Raw genomic sequence first — 21516 nt, forward strand, 5'->3', positions numbered from 1 at the left:
ACAGTTGAAAAAACTGAAACTCAGCAAAGTTAAATGATCTGCCTAAGGTCATAGAGCTAATTAGTGGCAGAATAAGGACTATAACAGGATTTTAAACTCTAAATCAAGGGTTTTGAGTGTGTATTTAGTATAATCCCATCAGATTATAAACCCTGTAGGAAAGGCACAGTCTTTTACTTCTTTTTTGTATCCTAAAACTTAGCACAGTGCCTGACAGCTAGGAGGCACTTAATGAATGCTGATTGACTGACTATATTTTCACAAAGTCAACCAACTTTTATTAACTGCCTCTCTTTATAAAACATTGGAGATAAAAATAATTTTTTTTAAGGCAACTGGAGTTAAGTGACTTGCCCAGGGACACACAGCTAGTAAGCGTCAAGTGTTTGGTCTGAGGCCACATTTGAACTCAGGTCCTCCTGACTTCAGGGCCAGTGCTCTATCCACTGCTCCACCTAGCTGCCCCAATAAAAAATAATTTTAACACATTTCGTGCCCTAAAGCAGTTATATCTTACTGTGTTTTAATATCTAAGAGAAAAGCAGTGATAAGTGAACTATAAATACTGGACTAAAATGTCACTGCTTCTATCCTGACTCCTCAGTGTCTTATATTAGGATAACACACTTTCCTTTAGTTCCTTGATCTGTGTTACCTTGTCTTTTGTGGAAACTTTTCTCTTTTTAGAAATGACCCAAATTTATGTAGCTTAAAGAGGAAAAGGATGATACAAAGCAGTACAAAGATTAAAACTGCAGAGAAAATTAAAAACATGGATGATGGCATTTGAAAATGTCACAAGACAAGGCTTATTCAAGTTGGTCAATCATTCAAGACTGGGATGGACCACTCAAAATGTAATAAGAAAAATTAATGATAGTATGGATGGGATACTAGTTCAGGTAGACACTGCTCTTCTCCCTGTGCAAGCGCATCTAGTCAGAAGAGTACACTGAGTTATAGGCTATGTTGGGTCAGAAGACTGGGTTGTCTCATGTGGCAGTAGGACATCCAACAAGTCTTAGCGGATCTGACTCCTCATGGGCTGGACTTTTTACATCTAAGATTTTCAAGAAACCACTTCAACAGCTTCAGATCCATTCTCTGTACCAGTCAAGGCTCAAGGGATAGCTTCACTGCCCTTTAGGGAAAGTCTAATCTGGACTACATAGCAAGGACTCAAGTAGAAGTTGTTCTTACCACTATGAGTTACTGAATAAGGTACACGTAAGGTGTCTATAGCCTACTATGGATACAATTTCAACAGATGTAATGGAAAATGCAAAGTCAAATGAGTGTTGTCCATTTTAAAGTGAGATATTAGAAATAAGTAAAATAAAAGGCCTTGAGAGGCCACATATTTATTCTAATGATGCTAGTATTACTCAAAATACTATTCCTCTTCAGGAACCACTTCTACAACTTGTGGCACATTCTTTAATCAATATCTTCAATGGCCACAAATATCTGTTTTTGAGTAAGCTGTCTCCAACTCTGGAAGCAATTTCCAAAGAAGTATTCCAAAGCACCATTTGAATAAGTGTGTGGCCCACTGAGGCTACTACTTTTAAGGGGGCAATTGGTATTTGAATTTGTAAGTTTTGTTAGGTTTATTCAAAAACAACGAAATAATCTCAACACTCAACACTCAATCTCAACACATGGTGAAGTGGATAAAGATCTATAAATTTCAACACGTTGAGTATCCATAAAATCAAGCAGAATTAGAAAATGATATGGAGAATAACAAAGAATTTATAGTTTAATCTTTGTACCTTTCTGGTCATTTCCTTTAGTAGGTTGAATCAGGGTAGGATGGGCTTGGGAGTGAAAATCAATGTAACTTTATTCTATCTAAAGCATTTTGAGCTACTCTTAAAGAAAAATCACAGAATAGAAATTGTCTTTATACAAAGAGGACTAACAACACTGATTCAATTTTATTAGGACATGCTCTTTGAGCCAAATAAGGATTGTGACAATCTGCTGTTCCATCTCATCCCCATTGTGATCAAGGACACGATTTTTCTGGATAGCAATGGAACATGGTAAACTTAATTGACTCACTTTGTCTCAAGCAAGCCCATAAGTTCTAATCAATTCAAAAAAATTCAAATTGAATTTATGAATCGCCTACTATATCAAGGCTCTGTGCTATAAAGGATGAGGATGAGGAGGAGGAGAAGAAGGAGGAGGAGAAAATTACATGACCTCAGGAAGATCATGTTCTGGAGAGTATACCACCAGAGATGCACTAGAGTCTGCCAAAAATAGAGAGTTCAATGTTCAATGTATGTATTTACATCTCTGAAATTGTCAGATGCTACAAATCAGGGCTTTATTTATTATTTTGTTGATTGTCTAGAATTAAGAAGAAGCTATGTTAAATGAAGAAGAAAATGTTAGTAATGCAGATTAAGTTTAAAAGTGTGTTGTGCATTCCCTGACCCTCCCCTGCTCTAGTTGATTGTTAAACATTTACCAGAACTCCTCTGGACGCAGATAAGTAAGTACAAAGTAGTTGAGAAGAGAGAAAGCTGTCACAATTTGTGGAATCAGAAAAGTTGAGTTGATGCTTGAAGGAAGCAAAGGACTCTAAGAGGTAAAGGTGAAAAGGAAATATATTCCAGATCTGAGAGGCAGATTATGTAAAGGTACAGAGAAAAGAAATAGAATGTTGAGTTTATGGATAGGAAATAAGTAAATATGTCTTGAATGTAGTATTTGTGACAGGGGAGTGAGGAGAAATAAATCTGGAAATACATGCTGGATCCAAACTATTACCATCACTCATCCTACATGTCCAAAAAGTTGATAGCATTTTAAAAAATCTATTCCTTCTCACCTTTCACAGTCACTACCCTGAAGCTCTCATCACTTCTCTCCTCTCTTTAGCATTTAAAGTCCAACAGAACCTAGCCCCAACCTACCTTTCCAACCTTTACTCCACTTTTCTGCACTCTATGGGCCAAACTAGCTTTCTTGCCGTTCCTTACATGCATACAAAAGTACAAGTAAATTTATACAAATATGAATAGGAAATTAAGCAAGATATCACACATTAATTAGAGCCATATAAAGAAAGAGGAATGGAGTTACATTAAAAATTTTCAACAGTTAAAATTAGAGACAATTCATTTTTGCTTGCTATTTTTATATTGCAAGAGGGGAACATCTGTAAATGGAGAAATACGACACCTGATGAAAATCTGTTATGTTCACTAACTGTTAGGACCTATTATTTGATTGTTGTCTTGTGTATCTCTCAAAAAGTTATATTATAAAAGATACTCTCAGAGTTCAAAATGTAACAAAAATAAAATAAATATATGATTAAAAAAAGATATTCACCTACTTGGCTAGCTTATAATGGTCAAATTAACTGAATAATCAAAGACTAACAATTATCATTTATAAGTCTTCTCTATTTACAGAATATATAAAGGGATTTTAAAAAAATGAAGAACATTCAATCACATTGATTTTAGTGAGCAAAAGCAGTTTGTACCGTTGATAAATAATATAACATAAACCTTAATTTTTCACTTTGATCTCATATTTTAAAAATTCCTATTTTATTTCCTGTTTGTTTTACAATGTACATCTTAGTAAAGTAGTATATGCATATAATTTGTATAAACATAAATTATTTGGGGTATATGCTAAATATATTACATATATATACACATATGTGTGTTGCACACCAAAAAGTTTGAAAATTATTGCTATAGGCAATAGGAAGCCACTGAAGATTCTTGAGCAGGAAGTGATATTGTAAACTTGTGCTTTAAGATCATTTTGGCAGCTGTTTGGGTATTGGGACAAGAGAAGGGAGAGATAGAAATGAGGGGCACCAATTATAAGGTTATTGAAAGTTCAGGTTAGGTGACTAAAAGGTCAATACTCTTTGCCCCAAAGATCCCCACCATGTTTGGGCATATAACCCAAGAAGGTCAAAAACAGAAGGAAGAAAAAAAAAAGCCCAATATGACCCCAAATATCTATGTACTTCTTTTTGGTAGCAATTAGTTAGAAATAAATTGTGATAACAAATAAAATAGAATATGAATATGTTATAAAGAAACAATAAATATGAAGAATTAGGAAAAGCATTAGAAGACTTATATGAACTGGTACAAAGTGAAAAAAGCAGAACTAAGAAAATAATATAAATGATAATATAACATTTTTCTAGGTCAGGCCCAACTCAGACTAATTCCAAGATTCAGATTTGGAACAAAATGAGACTTTGTAGAGCATCTGACAGTTAACAGAAGGAGCTTTAGCACAGAAAGGTTGCTCAGTAAGGATACAGAATTGACTGAGTTGGGCACAGTTTCTTTGATTCCATATTTTTCATGGTCACCTTCAGGGTGAGAAGCATGTATGAAGCCCAAGGATCTGTTTTTGTACCTAGTGACCTGGGAGCCATGTAATAGTTGGAGAATTGTTAGACCAATTAAATATGGAGAGTGGTTTCATTACCTTTTAGGGGGGAAAAACCAAACTAGCCCAGTCTTCACAGTGTAAGTGGAAAGAACAACCACCACCAAAAAACCCTAAAGGACTGAAAGGACAATGACCAAGCCTGGCCACAGAAAAATTAAGAAAACACACCTTCCTTCTTTGAAGTGGGAAACCATAACTGTTTTGTTAAAATAAAATAAAATAAATTTTCCTCCTTTTTCTTTTAAAAATCTTTGTTATAAGCAATGGCTCACTAGGGAGTGCACAGAATTGGGTTATATTCAGAAATGAATGTGTGATATACAAACAAAAAGGCACCATTAAAATGAGTTATTTTAAAAATGTTATTTTGATCAATACTTTACAAGTATTTACCAGTGTCATTTTTCTTTTGACAAGTTTCCAGCACTGCTAAAATATAAAAGTGACATGTGAGCAGACATACTCCATTTGCCAACTAATTCCAGTCAGAATTACTGACCCTTCTTCCCATTCTCCTTCCCACTAAGGACACTCCCTAGTCCTCGGGAAAATCTTGTTTGGTTTGGAGGCTTTTCAGACAGAGATCTTGATGTCTCCTATTATTTGTCATTGATATATTAGTGGCATTGAACATTTAATAAATGCTCATAGAAAATAAAACAAAACAAAACCCTTCTCCCCTATATAGAGGGAGGGGATGGGGAAGGGAATCTCAGTTCAATGTTAATTTACAGCCGAATTCTGAACAATCCCTGTTTAACAACCTCTTCCTAAAACGCACTGTCAAGATGAAAGATGATTTTTCGCATTCCGATAAAAGCAGACCTCTGGGTTTAGTTTTTGAAACAGAGAGATGGGTTTATTTATTCTGGTTGTGGACTTCAGAATCCACTGCCCTTCTCCCATGTGAAAATTCACTTAGAAATTTCACTGCAGGAGATGAATTTGTAACCCATTTCTCATGTTACCTACACACAGAAAAACAAAATTTGATAGCTCAGAGTTCACAGGATGAGAGGATTTCCCATAACTGAGAGTGTATTGGGAAATATGCTTTGTTCCCCCTCCTGAACAGGGAATTCTCAGCCAGAATATTTTCCCCAAAACATGTTCCCTCCACTCCCGTCAAGTCTAAGTCTTCCTACCTCCCCCTTTCCAGTCTTTCCTGTGTTTGATGACCTAATAGCATTTTTCCCTCTGCATACTTTGGCACAGTCTCATGGTCTGGCTGCTTGAGTGTGTCTGAGTCCACTGAAATTCCTGCATGTTCGCCCAAGATTAAGATGTGGGTCGCGTGTGTCTCTCGCTGGATATGTATTCTTTTTTTGTTCTTCCCCCTTAAAGAAATCTCTCTATGTGCAACGTGTCTTGGGGGGAGGTGGTTAGGTGGGAGGGGGCAGATGTGAGGAACTGTCAGACTTGCACGTTTCCAATCGCATTACGTGAACAAATAGCATAGGAGCAGCCCTGCCAAGAAACGCTTGTGTAACTTTGCAAATGTGCCAGAAAGTTTAAAATCTCGCATCCCTCCTCCTCCTTCTTTCACTCCAGACACCAGCAAAAGCAGGACGACTACGATGAGAGGCTGCCCGCTCGCTATTGCTTCTGCTCTTCTCCCCATCATTCTTCTATAAACACTGGGAAAGGGGGGGAACGGGTAAGACGCCACATCCGCGTTGTCTGTTTTATTTTTTACAGTCTATACTCTATCCTTGGCGCTCCTTAGGTGGCTATTGAAAGACGTCGGTAGACGGTTTTTCCTTCCCTCACAAGTGTTTTTTTTCCCCCCTCCCTGTTTTTATTTCTTTAAGCAAGACTTTTCGTGTCTGTGGAGATTAAAGGAGAGAGAAAGAGATGCAATTCCCTTCACCCGCAGTTATCCTTGTTCGGTTGCATCTGTGCGTACACTTGGGCTACATTTTGCAAGTGGCCTGCCAGCAGCCCCGACGAGACCCTCCTCCCCCAGCCGTGTGGAGGCAAAGGATTCAATGGGAGAACAACGGGCAGGTGTTCAGCCTTCTGAGCCTGGGCTCCGAGTACCAGCCTCCGCGCCGGAGGGACTCGGCCGCGGGCTCCTCCGCCCCCTCCTCAGCCTCCTCCTCGCTTCTCCAGTCGCCGGTCCTGCTGCTCAGAAACAACGGCACTTCTCCGCGCTCTCGCCCGCTGCCGTCTGTAGGCGCTCCGGTCCACGACGGCACGAACAGCAGGAGACAGCCGGCGGCACGGCACTGGTTCCAAGCTGGTTATCAGCCGTCTGGGCAACGGCAGCAGGGCGGACCGTCGGCGTCCACCTCCCCCGCAGCCACTGCCACCACTAGCAGAAGCCCCGGGGGCCGAACGCGGGGCCCCAGCCCTGCGGCCCAGGACAGCAACCAGACCCCTGAGGGTAGCCGCCCCACCCTAAGCAACCTCAGAGCTCCCAGCCGAGTGGATGGCATGGTGGGCGACGACCCCTACAACCCCTACAAGTACTCAGACGACAATCCCTATTACAACTACTATGACACTTACGAGAGACCACGTCCAGGAAGCAGGTACAGACCTGGCTATGGGACTGGATACTTCCAGTATGGTAAGTGACAATCGCGAATAAGCCGATGAGTAAAAAGTTCGAGCTGTCTCCCTCTCCTCCCGCCCCTGCCCCCAGCAAAAACAGCCCACCTTACTCTTCTCGAGGGGAGCCAAAAGACCTGACTCGGCTAGAATGCCGCACCCGTCCCTATAAGACTCCCTGACGATCACAAAAGACTGCCACATAATCACTCGCAAAAATTCTCATGTTGTCTTTTTTTCTCTTACTCCCATCCCTCCTTCTACCTAGTCTCAATACAAGAAAGGGTGTTAGAGTGGAAAGGATCCAGTTCGGGGAGGAAGAGTTTGGAGGAAAGAATGGGTAGTAAGGCTAGACAGGAAGCCGAGGTTAGTAACAGAGTTTCAAGGTGGTGGTGGATTTCTGATTATTCTTGGCCGACTTGCAGGTCTCCCAGACCTGGTGCCAGATCCCTACTACATTCAGGCGTCCACGTACGTGCAGAGGACGTCCATGTACAACTTGAGATGTGCTGCGGAGGAAAACTGCCTTGCCAGGTAGGGGCTGGGGTCTTCTGACGCTAACGCGGACTCTCTTCCTCTCTGCTCTGCTTCTCTCCTCCCGGAGTCTTGCCTATAGCAGCTGGGGTCCTGGAGAGGTGGGAGATGGGAAGTGAAGAAGACAGGACAGGCTGGGGATGATGAGATGGAAGGGAGTGCTTTTTTTGTGGGCCCTTGCTCTTGATCTCTCCAACTGTTATGCAGAAGAGGAAGAGCGTGGCTTGGATTAAGACTGTCTGTTTACTTCCTCCAGAATCTTTGGAGTCAAAAGCAATGGGGTCTTGTTGACATGATTAAAGAAAAAGAAATTGTACTTGACCTGATAAAAGAGCCCACACAAAACTATGGGAAGCAGACATTCCCGGTAAAATTGAATAAAACATATGTAATTTGACCCTCCCCAAAAAACTCCCAAAAACGTAATTATAGAGCATGTTAATGACCTCTTAGAAGACTGAAAAGTATGTTTGCTACTGTGGTCTCATTCACTTGGCAAAGATCATTTTTTTCCTCTTTTGGTCGTAGCTGTAATTAACATGTTCTGGTTTTACTTCAACAAGCCTTGAAGCTTTTCTTTTTCAACAGCTTTAAAATAAGGACCCTTAACTTGGAGAGTAGGGTTTGTTAGGTTTTGATGCTGAACAGCCAATAGAGGGAGCCCAAGATGCTTTGGAAGGTGCCACCCAAAAAAAAAAAAAGTTAACATTGAGAAGAAATTCCTTGGCATTTCAGAGAATGGTAGCATACTCCAAGACTAACCCAAAAAATGTATTTGGAGTTATAACTCTGTAAAGTAGGGCAAGCCTTAAGAGGCTTAAAAATGTGCTTTTTCAACCAGCATACTGCAACTATTCTATTTGTATTTCAAAAAAAATGATAGAAATGAAGTTAAACTTAGAATACATTTGCACATAAAAACTAAATCTTTTAGTTATGTTATATACCCCATAATGCTTATTTTTACTGGACATGTAATTTTATTACACAAATAAAAGAAGGTCCTGGAGAAGAACTTCCTCTTCTAAGCAGGAAAGTACCCAGAGCTACTGTGAGGTTGTGACTTATCCAGGGTCCCACAGCCAGTATATGTCAGAGGTTGCATTCAAACCCTAGTCCAGGGGTGGGGAACCTGTGGCCTAGGCCACAGGTTCCCCACCTGCCCAGTCCTTCAGAATGGAGGAAATTTCTCTGTTCACTGCTTCACACTGCCTCTCTATTTACTAATGGTAGTCATAAGTGTTTGGGGATGCTGGGCCCAATGCCTCTTAAGTTTGTTTATTCTTTTGCTTTGGCTGATTTTGGCCTTTCTGCTGGTACTTCTTGCTTCTACCTAAGGAAGAAAAGGAAAAAGAGATGAGCCTCTGACAGTACTGCAGTGTCTTTTACAATACTGTGTGACTGTAGTGCTTTCTCATGGACTGAACAGATTTAAATAGCATTTACTATATTAACTAGCTATATGATTTGAACCTTATTTTAATGACAGACTTAGACCCAGTATCTAAATACCTGCATTTGAGTCCTAGATGTGGCACTTGCTAGTTTTGTGACCACTGGTAAGAACTTACCTGAACCTCAATAATTATAATACTTGCCCTACCTATTTCGTAGAGTTCTTGAGATAATTGTTTCATAAACAATAACACGTCACATAAATGGGAGCCTTTATTAAGCATTTATTTATCCAATACTGAGAAGTAGCATGTATTAGCGACAGACTTAGCATCAGAAAGAATGGGATTCTAATACTGACTTTTGACTCTTAGCAGATGTGTGACCTTTTCTTTGCCCTGGATAATTTCCTAAGACTTATCTACTAAATCAAAGAGGTGTTACCATCTAGATCTGCCTTGGTGGACTGGAGTTTCCTGAAAAATATTGATAGATTCCTCTTTTACCTGTGATTTGGGATAATTTCTTCATTCATTGATTTTATTTTTTTTTAATTGACTGTATATTACACACAAAATTTTGAGGTAATGGTTGTTCTTTTATCTATCTGGCTTTTAAGTGTCATACATTTATTTCCCTATGAGAAGGGAAGGGAGAGGGGTGAACAGGAAGTCAATATAACTATATTATGACTATTTTTTTTCCCCACAACTGCAGTTCAGCATACAGGTCAGATGTCAGAGATTATGATAACCGAGTGCTGCTAAGATTTCCCCAACGAGTGAAAAATCAAGGGACATCAGATTTTTTACCAAGCAGACCAAGATATTCATGGGAGTGGCACAGCTGTCACCAGTGAGTGTGCTGATCGTTATATAGGATCTTAAATCTTTCTTTCTCAGTTTTCACTTGGTACACGTTATGACGGAGATGCTAATGTGACAGATGATGCTTTCGTATTGTAGTTATTATTTACTTCTTCCCAAGCCATTTGGAAAAAAAGAAAAATGAGGCAATATGCCTTGCCTAAATATCACAGTCTTTAAATTGCTTGATAATGCTTGAAACTGGACAAAAGTCCTGTCCACCAGAAAGGAGTTCTGTTTCCAAAATGATACCTGTAGAGGAAAGAATATTTCTATTGGAGTAGAGACTGTAAGTATGATATTCTTGCAAAACTAACTTTGGAGTTTTAATGTTGTATTATAAAAGATAATTTTAAATATCCTTTAAAGGGCAATACAAATTGGATAATCAAAGAACTAGAAGAGATCTTGACAGATTACTTAGTCTAGTCCTTTTTTAAAAGGACTGCAACAAAACTATCCTAAATAGATACTAGTCAATCATATTTTTAAAGTTCTCTAGGAACGATTATTCTATTACCTTCACCCAGTATTTTTCAGTAATTTAAAACCTTTTTTGTGTTCTCTCCATACTTGAAAGAGAAAGCAGTTGCTTAATATCTGGTTCAAAAGCTTCTTAATTACTTGGGAAGTTACAATGAAGTTCCATTTTTCAATGGAAAGGTTAGATACTAAATTTATTCCACAAAAATAGATTCCCTTCCTTCTTCTTCTTCCCTGACTACAGAAAAATGGCCATTGGCCATCTGTCATAAAACTTTGTGCTATATTTTAATGCTGATGGGAGATAAAACATTTTCCCTTTCTTCTCCTTATTAATGAATTAAAAGGTACAAGTATTCAATAAAATACTCATAAGTAGCCAAGATGGAATAGTGGATAGAGAGCTGGCTTTGCACTCCAGAAAACTTTGGTCTTACACTTATCTTTCCTCAGATAAATAGATATGCACGTATGTATGCACAATACATATCTGTATATATTTATTTATATATGCATGTGTGTATGTGTATGCATGTATGCGTACAAACACACACACATATGTATATATCTTTATCTGTTTGACTAACCATGTGTAAGTCATATGACACAAGAGGGTCCCAGGCAACTTGCTAAGACTGTAAGTGGCAGAACAGTTGCTGAGAGTGGTAGAGTTGGTAGAGTTTCCATATTGAGAGTTCTCTGAACTAATGAAATCATAAGTCTGAACCAAAAAATGCATAGATATCTTGTAAACATTTTTTAGTCTCTTTAATTTCATAAACGTATTACCAGGAAAACAGAAAACAATAGTTTGCTCCACTGCCAACTCAAATCATGCCATCCTTCCAATCTTAAACTTGAAGATATTGCCATATCTTCTGCCTCTCTAAATTTTCTCTCTGTTATGCATCTGAAGCCAAGTATTGAGCCTAAAGGGAAGATTGCCTTATAGTTTCTTGAGGTTACCTAGTCATTTAACAAGTATTCCAGATTGTGCTTTGTGGGCCGCTTGGATACTCAGTCTTTTTTGGATGCCATTGTGAATAATCATTTATTCCTCATTTTTATTTTCCTGAGCATGTTTTCTTTGTTCTCCCTTCCAGCTATCCCTATTTGAACCTGATTACCATTTTAAATGACTACTCCTTTAATCTGTAAAAGTCAACTTGATTTCTGTTCCTGTAATGTGAGAAAGTATTTACTTTTATGGTGATGATGGCAATAAGAAAAATATTGGGTAAAGTCCTTATCTCACCCTTCATTTAAATGCTGGCAAAAAGGGTAATATAAAAACTTTATTTCCACTTTACAGATTACTTGCAAGAGATCCCTCTTAGCCTGTTGATAGCTGGTGGCTTAATATCATCCTCTTTTCTGTCAGTTCAGGAATTAAAACCTCTGCTGTAGATAATCAGATACTAGTAAGTTTGGCTACAGAAGTGTTATGTTTAAAAACAAAACAAAACAAAACTTTAAACTGTCACCAACATTCTTGTCAAAAGGAAATATTAGTCAGTGCTCTTTGAAAGAAAAGACAGTAGCATCCAGACAGTATAATGGAACAGGTACTGGTTTTGGAATCAGAAGACCTGTGTTTCAAAAACAACTGTGCTGCTTACCACCTGTGTGACTTTGGGAAAGTCACTTCATTTTTCTGGCCCTCAGTTTCCTTACCTGAAAAGGAGGAAGTTGGATTAGATGACCTCTCTTCTGGATCTAAATTTATGAAACTATTCCTAAGGTCAAGTATCAGCTACTTCTACTTAAAAGTGAATAATTGAGGACTTGTTTATTATGAAGAAACTTAATGTAATAGAAAACCAACATTAACCAAAATCATAAGCCTCCTTCCAGAAGTAAAAATATTAACATTCATTTCCCCAAATGGTTGTCTTTATACATGGAAGAAGAAATAAATCTAGTGTATTTTTTCATCTTTAAAAACATATAATCACAATTTTAATGTGAAAGGAGATTTTGGTCCAATGATCGAGGTCTTATAGAAGACAGACATTCTTATGATATTAGCTTGCTATGAATGAATTGTTTTATGTATAATCCAGTTTCTAATTAACTAGTATGCCTTTGTTGAATGGACTACTAGACATTTCCACAGTATGGATGAATTCAGCCACTATGACTTACTTGATGCCAATACCCAGAGCAGAGTGGCTGAAGGCCATAAAGCAAGTTTTTGCCTTGAGGATACTTCCTGTGATTATGGATACTATAGACGATATGCCTGTACAGCACACACACAAGTAAGTTGACATTTCTTCCTACACCCCAAGCTTACTGACATCTCTGTTTTTGTTCTTGCAATTTTTCTTCTTTGAGTTACTTCATTTAATAATAATAATAAATTCTTGTCAAAGTAAAAAAATACATGGAAAATGGAAATGAATGGACTTGCTTTTCATATCAATGCAGATGATATGGACATATATGATATATAGTATAAATATGTAGTAAAAAGCAAGTCTATTCATTCATTTCAATTATTACTATGGAGAGAGACAAAGAAAGACAGAAAGACAGACAGAGCGAGTTCATTCATTTCCATTTCCTCTGTGTGTATGTATGTATGTATATGTTTGTATATATAATCCTTATCCTTTATGGGAGCTACTTCACATATCATAATTAGGACTGTAAGAATCAATATAGTCTTGTAATACAGTTTCTTGAATAGGTGGGTAACATGGATTGGTGTGGCGACACTTTTTTCTATATTGTTCAGCCAACTTGCTAAATTATTTAAATGTTATCCAAACTTTGCACACTTATTTAAAATCCCCTTTCCCCTTCACCTTGCTAACACATTATTACAAGAATATGATGGTGATTGAAAATGGTAACTGAAGGGGAAAAGGGAAAGCAAGCTCCTTATAAGGTTCTTTCCAAAAAGTCTGCCTTTTCAATGATACATCTAAGAAGAGCAGGGTATAGTTACTCTCCCATGCATACATGTGTACACATTTTAAATTTCAAAGATAATTGATGTCAGATGCAGAGATCTGGGCCTTTTTTTTCAAATAGTGCTGAATTAAGCAGTTTACATATGTTTTATAGTTGGAAAATGTGTGCTTCCATAGTTAAAGCTGTGTCAGTGTTTCCATAAGGAGACCCAATTTGTAAGTGGACAATATAATTTCACTCCAGCCTGAATTTTGGCAGGAAAAAAAGTAAATCAACATAATTCAGTCCAAAGCTGATCAGCAGCTGGGATCTTGCAAAGTAAATCTATGTGCTAGAGTAGGCAACTTCTTAGGGATGTAAATTTGTGTTATATCTTTTTCTAAACTCACATCACAGCAAATAGAGAGAATACATATTAAAATCCGTGTATTGTATTAACATTTGTTCCCCAGAAGAATAAGCTGCATATCTATAAGCAGGTATGTATGTACTAGTATGTCTTTGTTGTATATCCTTTGCATTGAAAGGTGTTGTTGCCAATATTATCTCTGTGCACAGATGAATAAAAGGTGACCTGGAATTCATTTTACATCATGCACATTTCCAAAATACCTTTCAGGTGACATCTAATTGTGTGTTCTGTAGATCCTGGGGCTGTTTGTTGTTCTCTCTCTGTCCCATGCCCTGTAGAGTCCTATTACTCAAAATAAACTGCTTCATTTCTCATGCCCGTACAAGCTGGCCACGAATCTGAAGCTCTGCTTGAAGCTGTGCTTTAATGTATATTATAGAATTCCTACATCCCTTGCTGCTAAGGGTCACTTCAGGTCATCATATGATAAATGTTCTAGCCATGGTCTATTGTCACTCTCTTGAACATTCTACCCTGCAGAGAGGGGTTTCCCATTAAACACTTTTATTTTAGTGATTAGTTGCACTTTAGAACCTCCAAAGTGAGTTTGCTTTTACTGTGTTACATTATAACTTTCTTAGTTGACTCAGGAAGCTCTGAGAAGCCAGATGAGAAATATTGTCAATCTGAGTCTTTTGTTTTTAAGTGGGAAGTGTCAGAGGTCTAAGTTGTGTGAACTTTTGTTTTTCCCCACGTTGGAACAATAACCTAACCTTGGTTTGGTGTTTAGTTACTAAGATTTAGTTTGCTGCCAGAATTCTATTATTACAATATTATGTATCATATGATTATATCCCTTAGACTACTCTAATAACATTTTATTCTCATTTTTTTAGGGACTGAGCCCTGGGTGCTATGATACCTATAATGCAGATATAGATTGTCAGTGGATTGATATTACAGATGTAAAGCCTGGAAACTACATTCTGAAGGTAGTGAAATCTGAAAATGTATTTAGATTGCAAGCCTCTGTGAACATCTATGGAGTCAGATATTAAATCATCATAAGACTTGACTTGATTTAGAGGAGGAGTCATTTGAGAGTACATCTAAATCAACCCAGACAGATGAGAATGCATCTTGTTTGTATCATCTTTCTTTGTAATTCATTCAAAGTTTAACAAACCCATCTAATTTAAGCTGCTTAAGCTTTAATTTAAGATGATTTCCTCTTGTTTTAGCCTACATGGAAACAAAGAACAGCTGGCTAGTGTGTAATGACGACAATCTGATAAATAAATATTATTTGCTTCTGTTAGGTCAGTGTAAATCCCAGCTATTTGGTGCCTGAGTCTGATTACTCAAACAATATTGTACGCTGTGACATTCGATACACAGGTCATCATGCATATGCCTCTGGTTGTACAATTTCACCGTAAGTTCTTGTCTTTTTCATTTTCTTCACAAATACAGTTATTTCCTGGTCTATCATGACATTACTAATAGTTTTAGTTACTATGAGTGTATCTCCCTCCCCCTAAACTTAAACTGAGTATAGAAAATATTACAAAATCAAGATTATTATATAATTAAGGCCCATCTGTTTTTGCACCGATAGTAAGGGTGGCTGTGCAAAATGATGAGTGTGCAAAGAGTTCTTATTTCTCTGCTTAGAACCCAAATTTCACATAATTGGATTCCATGACCACAGGTGTTATAAAATATAATAACTGCTATCAGGTATGATTATGGAGTGAGGTGTTTTTTTGTTTTATTAAATATAAGGCTCTCACATTTGCTATATCTTCCAAATAATGTAAATATAATACACAAACATAACCCAAGAAGACACTCCCTGGCCTTGCAAGTGCCTGTGTGTCACATATACTGGCAAAATGTCTAAATGTTGGGTAATAAGAATTTCTAGCTGAGAGAATCCTAGAGAATAAAGACTCCTGTCCATAGATTTTATGCCATTTTTAACTTGGTTTAGTGGAACAATAGCAACAGATGAACCATTTTACAGAAATTGGGATAGCTCTGAAAAGGCGAGCTTCAAGTATATTCTGCTAACTCTATTGGTTGATACCCAGAAAAAACAACATGAACTTGAGGTTTTCTTTAATGAAAATAATAAATGTGGCTAAATGAAATAGTTGGACCTAATTTCTGTAAATGTGGGTGACAGTATGTCTTGTACATATTAGATTTGCTTTTCTGTAGCAGTATCTACTCTTCCTCCTGCTCCTATTACTAGCTAACATTTATATAGTGTTTACTATGTGCCAGGCACCATGCTAAGTGCTTTACATTTATTATCTCATTTGATTCTCACAACAGCTCTGTAAGGCTGGTGCTATTATTATCCCCATTTTACAGATCAAGAAACTAAGGGAAACAGAGGTTAAAGTGACTTGCTTAGGGTCACACAGCTAGTGGTAATACATGAATGGAACTTTCCATTTAGGCAAAATTCAACTTTTATAGAAGTTGAAGGGGCAAGTTTTGCACCTCAATTTCCTCATCTATAAAATGAGGACATGAACCAGACTAGAAAAATCACTAAGGTCCCTTTCTGATCTAAAATGCTATTATTCTATATTAAATTCTTATCCCTGGATGCAACTTTTGTGGGTGTCTTTTTTAAGAGAACAATTTCCAAAATTTAATAAATGAAATTAACATTTAAGGGATATTTTTAGTATTTACTCAGTATGTATGGCCATTAGGCCATGTTGGTTGGTAATTTGTGTCTAGAAAAAAAATAAAATCCTAATATGATATTTTAATCTGAAATAATTTTCCAGAACTTCAGTATACTGTATATGTAGACTAAAAGAGGGGAAAAGTATTATTTATTTTTGGTCTGTACTGTGATTTCATTGGTAGAGAAAACCTCTTCGTTCATACGGCCATATGTACCAGTGGTGGGCCTTGAATTGAGGTCACCCTGATCCTAAGGTCAACTTTCTATCCATGACACCAGACTGCCTCTCATCACTAAAATGAGGTCATTGGAACAGAGGACCACAACAAACCTTCTTGATCTAAAATTCTATTATTCAATGTTAATTTTTCATTGCTGGATAAAATTTAGTGTTAGAAAATTTATATCTTACAGTTTGGATTCAATGACATTCTTATTTCACATATTCAACCCATGACCATGACTTTCACCTCAAATTCTATTTATAATAGTAATTAATTTACCAGTGTGATTGTAATATTTTGCAGTCTTTTATAGAGTGTGATCATAATTATTGGCACAGTCGTGATTCTTTACATCTTACAGGGTGAATTTGTCTACTCAACACCTCCAGTTTTCCTTTTTAATAATTTAGTCATTTTTCAGTCATGTCTGACTCATCATGACCCCTTCTGGGATTTTCTTGGCTAAGATACTGTTGTGGTTTGCCATTTCCTTCTCCAGCTCATTTTACAGATGAGGAAACTGGAACAAACAGGGTTAAGTGACTTGCCTAGGGTCATACAGCTAGTAAGTGTCTGAGGCTGGATTTAAACATAGGAAGAGGAATGTTCCTGACTCCAGGCCCAGTACTCTATCCACTGTACCACCTGGCTACCTCTTTTCCAACTTATACAGTTTTATACATTTTTCATAGGTTTTAACATTTAGAAGTTGAAAGTGCACTTATCAGACATAACCACTTTTCTCAATCAATCATTAGTGATCAATTACTAAGCACCTTTAGTATATAGTTGTTATTTGGGAGAAGGAAATTGCTTCCATATCTTGTGCCTAAAGTCAGGAAGAGCAGAATAGGAAAATTTTAATGATTGTTGAATTTCTGCAGAATGTACCACGTAAACCAACTTTTCTTTTCTCCCCCTCTCTCTTTTTACTTAGGTACTAAGAGACAAAAAAAAAAGTAAAATAAAAAAGTGGATGAACCAGTGCCTGATGTTTTGAACTGAAAAAAAAAAAGAAGAGAAAAGCAAGCTAGATTAACTTCAGTAGGATGTAAATGCTTGAGAAAGAGCACAGAAAACACAAAAGGAATTATCATTTGGACTATTTAATTACAAAACATAACTGGATTTTGAGAATGGGAATATTTTCCTTTATATTGATGATATAGTTGTGGTGAATTCTGTAAAGCATTTCAAATTCCATAGTTAAGATCATTTGCTATTTCAAAGAAACTTACCTTGTGGTGTACTGGGAATTGGGAGTGCAAGCCAGCAAAATATTTGTTTCATTGAACTATTAGTGAATGAGCTAAAACTGTTTTGTGCTCAAAAATTTTTAATGTGCTAAATTACAAAATATAATAATGACCAATTTGTAAACACTAGCAAAAACTAATTTGGAAATGTTAATCCTATCATTACTCCTACAAATAAATATGGAAATATTGGTGCTGAGGAAAGAATACACATTATTGATTTCAAGAAATATTAATATATAGCAGAGAAATGTCAATGTATGTATTAAGATAGCTACATTCCTATATAAAATTTATGTTTACATTTTTAACATTAGTAGATAAATCCTTTTCTTTCTTCCAAATACATAGCTCAATTCTGACAAAAATCAGGTCTAGTTTTCAAATGAATTAAGGAACTTAATCACACGATCCAAGTCTAATATTTTTATGATGCCTTGTCCATCTCTTTGACCTTGTCTATGGCTAGAGATATTCAAAATTACATTCTTAAAAAGACAAGTCAGGAGATGGTATGAATAGGCTACCATCCAAGTAAAATACAATTCTTATAGCATGGGTAATTTTCAAACTAATTTAGATAAAGTATTACCAACACTTACCGTCTCTTTAGGTCACAAGAAAAAAGTAGGTAGTCCAAGTATTACTGCATATCGAACATCTTTTTTAAATGAATGGAAAATACCGTTGTTGTTCCCAATATATTTTTTTACCTCTCATACTTGATATTTTTTACATGAGAATCATTAGGATATTTTATTGTTGAAGAGATTATTCATATCAATAAGATCACAGATCCACTTTAGTATACAAAACTATAATTAAAATATTTTAAGTATCATACAGGATATATGACTTACTATGTCCATATAATAAGCAATCAAATTAGGCCAGTAAGGAACTAATCATTAATATTTTTTTCTGAAAAGTTTAGCTCAAATTAGTACATGGCTTTAATTATTAGCATAAGAAAGGGGACAAAGGAAACACGATATTTTCTGTAAAGCAACAGGCTGTACTGTATAATAAGACAGCTGTGATATTACTTTTAAACTGTGAAATAATTTACCACAACAGAATTTGGATAGCTTCTGTTTTTCCTGAAAAGCAGAAGATGCAGTATGAGTTGTCTACACTTGAAATAAAACTATTTTAAAGTTAGTGGTGCTTAAGTACAAATTATCATAAATTAAATAATATCAAACAAATCTAAATTATGATATGCTTTTGAATACTTCCACAAAACATCACATAGAAAAGTGGATTTACATCTCCATGATTTATAAAACAAAAAGGTACAATCATTGATAATTACTAAGCACCTGTGTATATGGCCCTATAAAAGGTCCGATCATAGGTAAATACATAGTTTACAGTATATATCATACCCTCCAAATGCAATATTTACCAATGTTTAGTAGTATACTGTGACACTGAAATAGTCAGAAAGCTTTTGAAGAATTTGTATCTGGGCTATGGAATTATTTCTTTAATTATGATCTTTTCAAGTACAAATGATCTTAAAACACTCATTTTTGAACTACTGTCAGTATTATTACTGAGCCAGACTGGCATTTAAAGATACATATCTTTTTATTAAAAACATATGATTTAGAGCTGAAAAGAATCTGTGAGAATGTAGTCAATGTCAATGAGATCATAGATCCATTTTCATCCATAAAAACCATAACTAAAACATAATTTTACAGATAAGGAAATTGGGACTCAAAGAGGTTGAGTGATTTGCCGAAAGTCAAGATTTGAACATAAATTCAAATCTAGGCCTTTTCTCCATACACCTCTGCTTCACACACTTGTTCTTTAAAAACCTTGATTGGTTTTTGGATACATAAAAATCATAAATGTTCCATTGACGATGTCCTCATGTCCCACTACATTCACTGTATGTGAAAAATTTATCACAATATGTAGCAATGATACAGGCTGAAATGACCAAGTTAATATGTTCCTACCATTTGTGTTTATTACCACCTTTCAGAGAATCAAAGAGCTGAAAGGGACCTTATTGGGCAACTGTTCCCAAAGTTTTATTTTCCAGATGAGGAACTGTTTGTGTTATGAAGTTCATTTAAAAGTCATGCAAGCACGTGCTAGTAATATTTGTAAGTTTCCTACATCTCAGAAATGGCTGCATTTTTAATACTGAATATTTTGATTTTTTAAACAAAACTCCATTTACCTTGTTTAAGGGAGCCCCAAATGTTTGTTTATTCTATATCATCTCTTTCCCCTACAATTTCATTTTTGAGCCCTGAAGAAATAATTTCCAGGAGTGATCACCAAACATCAAATAAAACCAACATTGAACATTGGTAACAGACATTAATCAATAAAGATCTAAATGAATTGAAAGATGAATAGAAGGCAAAGTTGACACAAAAATAAAGGAACTCTGAAAAGTCTAGCTTCAACTATAAAGGGTCATGGGAAAAATAGGCTTTTAAACTGACCATTTTTACAAATCATCTAGTTTCCCATACCATATGTTCTTTCAGATGGTCTGATAATTCATGTATCTTACAACTGAACTAAAAATTTCTTTACTGGTGAATAAGATCCAGACTCCCCTAACATTACCGTCACATGTTTTATTTTAAGGTAATGCATCAAAGATAAGATTTACATATTTTTAGAAAAGTCTTTATATTTTTGATTAAGAGTTTTATTAAAATATATATTATGTGATCATTTTACTAGCCATTGTTTTCAAAAAGTGAAACTAAAAGGACTATGGTCTCAAATACATTAAAAAAATTCCCTTGGAAACTTATTTGAGAGTTATTCTAAAGTTTTTCCAAATTTCAGATTTTAAAAGAAATGCAACCTATTGAAAACAACTGTGTGAAGCTAAGAGATTAACCATATGTCACTAATCTTTAAAGGGTACACCTCCTTTCATTATTGTTGCTGGATGTTATTTGACAAATATAAAATAAGGCTCTGACAAAACCAAATACATATGGAGTAAAAAACAGCTTCATTTTTATTTTGTACCAAAGTTTATTGTGTATGTCAGCTGGCATGTAATTTACTTTCAATTTCTTTCTGTCAAACTTTTTCTTTTTTTATGAAGAATTGTATCTATCTAATCAAAAAAGTAAGTTTCAATCAAAAGCCTCCAAAATTGGTCTGACTTGTTCTATGCTACAACTTGCAATTAAGACATGTCCAGAGATGGTGCTTCAGGTTTTAAATGGTGCTGAATTATTTCAACTTGAATGTAAACCATATGATTCCATGTTAATGGGAAATGAGCATTTAATGTTTAACTGCAACACTCAGTGAAAAGTCCCTTTACAATGTTACAAGGTTTTAGTATCCCCCTCTTTCTTTAGAATTGTCTTTAAAATCTTTATAATTTTATTTGAAGGCTTATTTAAAATATTCTGATGCAGCATATTCTTCAGTGCACTTTCATATTCTTTTCTTGTATGTCTGTATTATGATTGCAAAGTTTATACAAAATGACTTGAATAAACAGTTTCAAGTGTTTGGGTTGTCCAAATATTTTACTTATGAATAGAGTATGAATTTCAAACTGAATTAAACTGTTTCCCTATGTGACTTTAAAATGATAAAAAGTTCAATTGTGGACAGATAAACATTTGAAAGTAACTGTTATTTTACCTGATTGGGTTCTCATTTGTTCTTTTTTCCTAAACCATCTTCTTTACATTTTAAATACTGGGTTTCCCTATCTGGCCCAGACTGGAAGTCCAGGGGCTATTCACAGGCAGATCCAGGCTACTACTTACAC

General features: G+C 36.0%; 1 protein-coding gene across 3 annotated transcripts; it reads left to right on the forward strand.

Annotated features, from left to right (window-relative positions):
- Nucleotides 1-6012: 6012 nt before the first annotated feature.
- Nucleotides 6013-21251, forward strand: LOX (lysyl oxidase). 3 transcript variants are annotated; one of them, XM_021009502.2, is made up of 8 exons: nt 6015-6106; nt 6265-7021; nt 7428-7536; nt 9649-9786; nt 12385-12541; nt 14448-14543; nt 14871-14986; nt 17420-21251. In XM_021009502.2, exons 2-8 carry the CDS (start codon nt 6304-6306, stop codon nt 17424-17426), a joined length of 1341 nt encoding a protein of 446 aa, XP_020865161.1. In that variant the 5' UTR covers nt 6015-6106; nt 6265-6303; the 3' UTR covers nt 17427-21251. The 3 variants fall into 3 exon arrangements, with proteins under 3 accessions (XP_020865162.1, XP_020865161.1, XP_020865159.1); XM_021009500.2 differs by having other exon boundaries at nt 6017-6106; nt 6261-7021; XM_021009503.2 differs by lacking the exon at nt 17420-21251 and having other exon boundaries at nt 6013-7021; nt 14871-14990.
- Nucleotides 21252-21516: the final 265 nt, after the last annotated feature.

This window comes from Phascolarctos cinereus, unplaced genomic scaffold (assembly GCF_003287225.1).
Source record: "Phascolarctos cinereus isolate Bilbo 61053 unplaced genomic scaffold, phaCin_HiC Scaffold_4;HRSCAF=312, whole genome shotgun sequence".
Taxonomy (NCBI): domain Eukaryota; kingdom Metazoa; phylum Chordata; class Mammalia; order Diprotodontia; family Phascolarctidae; genus Phascolarctos; species Phascolarctos cinereus.

Coding starts and splice junctions, on each gene's coding strand:
- LOX (XM_021009502.2), top strand. CDS start 6,304: ATGCAATTCCCTTCACCCGCAGTTATCCTTGTTCGGTTGCATCTGTGC. Junction 12,542..14,447: donor CCTGTACAGCACACACACAA/GTAAGTTGACAT, acceptor TCATTTTTTTAG/GGACTGAGCCCTGGGTGCTA. Junction 14,544..14,870: donor CTGGAAACTACATTCTGAAG/GTAGTGAAATCT, acceptor TGCTTCTGTTAG/GTCAGTGTAAATCCCAGCTA.